At 43.8% G+C, this 1,202-nt stretch overlaps 1 protein-coding gene across 2 annotated transcripts in view; it reads right to left on the reverse strand.

The window, feature by feature from the left end:
- The window catches only part of ITPR1 (inositol 1,4,5-trisphosphate receptor type 1), a 327,597-nt gene that overhangs the window by 45,131 nt on the left and 281,264 nt on the right, over window positions 1-1,202 (reverse strand). For both annotated transcript variants that reach the window (XM_019504707.1, XM_019504708.1), the window contains one exon: window positions 741-836. In XM_019504707.1, the coding sequence (XP_019360252.1) occupies window positions 741-836 (96 nt within the window). The remainder of the gene's footprint in view (window positions 1-740; window positions 837-1,202) is intronic.

Here is a 1,202-nt window from a genome sequence, read left to right on the forward strand (position 1 = left end):
TCTACCCCATTCTCATCTAAGGGAACGTCACATTTATTTCACTTCAGATAACACAATTCTCAACAGAACAAGTTACAGCAGATTTTTTACAGCTGCCTTCTGCTGTCATATTTTGTCGACATCAGATCCATCTGACTGACTGGAAGGTGAGCTCAAGTAAAGGCTGAAACTCTATCCTCACCTCACCCTGTTGTTCCTGGATAACAGAGCACTCGTGGTACGTTGCGTCATGCACTGATCTTTGGCCCCTGCCATAGCTATTCACGATGGGACAAGCTGACAGAGTTTCAGCTTGGACTTTGGATTTCCTGGCTTATGCTTTTGTTTGTTAACATATTAACAGGCCCGAGAGGTTGCTAAAGTTTACGGTATTATAAAAGCTACTCAGAAATATTCTGATTCTTCATCAGTATCTTGCTCAAATATTTAATGACAGATTCTCATGCTTCCTTTGCTTTATTGTATACTTGAAGGCACTCTGCTTTGCTTCCTTAACTGTGCCTGGAAGCTAAGTGCGCCTGTGGCCAATAGTTATCATGCCCATTCAATCAAATCCTGAAAAGCTCTCTCAATGACCTTGTGGTCTGTCCTGTAGATCACTTCCTGCTGACCTATGACACCCGCACTAGAGTTTACTCTGTAAGCGGTAGGTCACCCATCTACCACCACCATGGCTTCCTGCTAGGCTGCCAACCAAAGTAAAGACAGGCTGATGTTTGGAAATAACAAGCGGCACTTACCAGTTCTTTTGGCCTCATGTTGTAGAGTATTCTTTCTGCGTTTTCACTGTCGTGCCTGCTCTCCATGATTGCCAACAGTAATTTTGAGGCATTGTTCTGGGTGAAGGAAAGCAAAAAAAAAAATACGCCAATCGCAGTATGGTTCCAGGAGCTTGGTGTACACAGCCCTAACTCAGTCTCTGCTGGCTAGCCAGGCTGTAGTCACATAGCACGAACCACACAGCTAGTGTGGGCCAATTCAGAATACTACAGCACTTCTACAGGTTCATCTGGCCTGAAGCATGCCTTGCTTTCACTCCCCATAGACGATTTGCCAAAACATATGGTAACAGCCTAAATCCTTTTCAGTTTACTTCTCCAACCCTGTTACCTACTGAGTTGCGTCAAACAAACTCAGGGCAGCTCCTGACCTCATCTGCCTAAAATTAGGACTGCAGTTGATTTTTTTTTTTTTTTTTTTTT

This window comes from Gavialis gangeticus, unplaced genomic scaffold (genome assembly GCF_001723915.1).
Source record: "Gavialis gangeticus isolate Ggan-Ray unplaced genomic scaffold, GavGan_comp1, whole genome shotgun sequence".
NCBI classification, from domain to species: domain Eukaryota; kingdom Metazoa; phylum Chordata; order Crocodylia; family Gavialidae; genus Gavialis; species Gavialis gangeticus.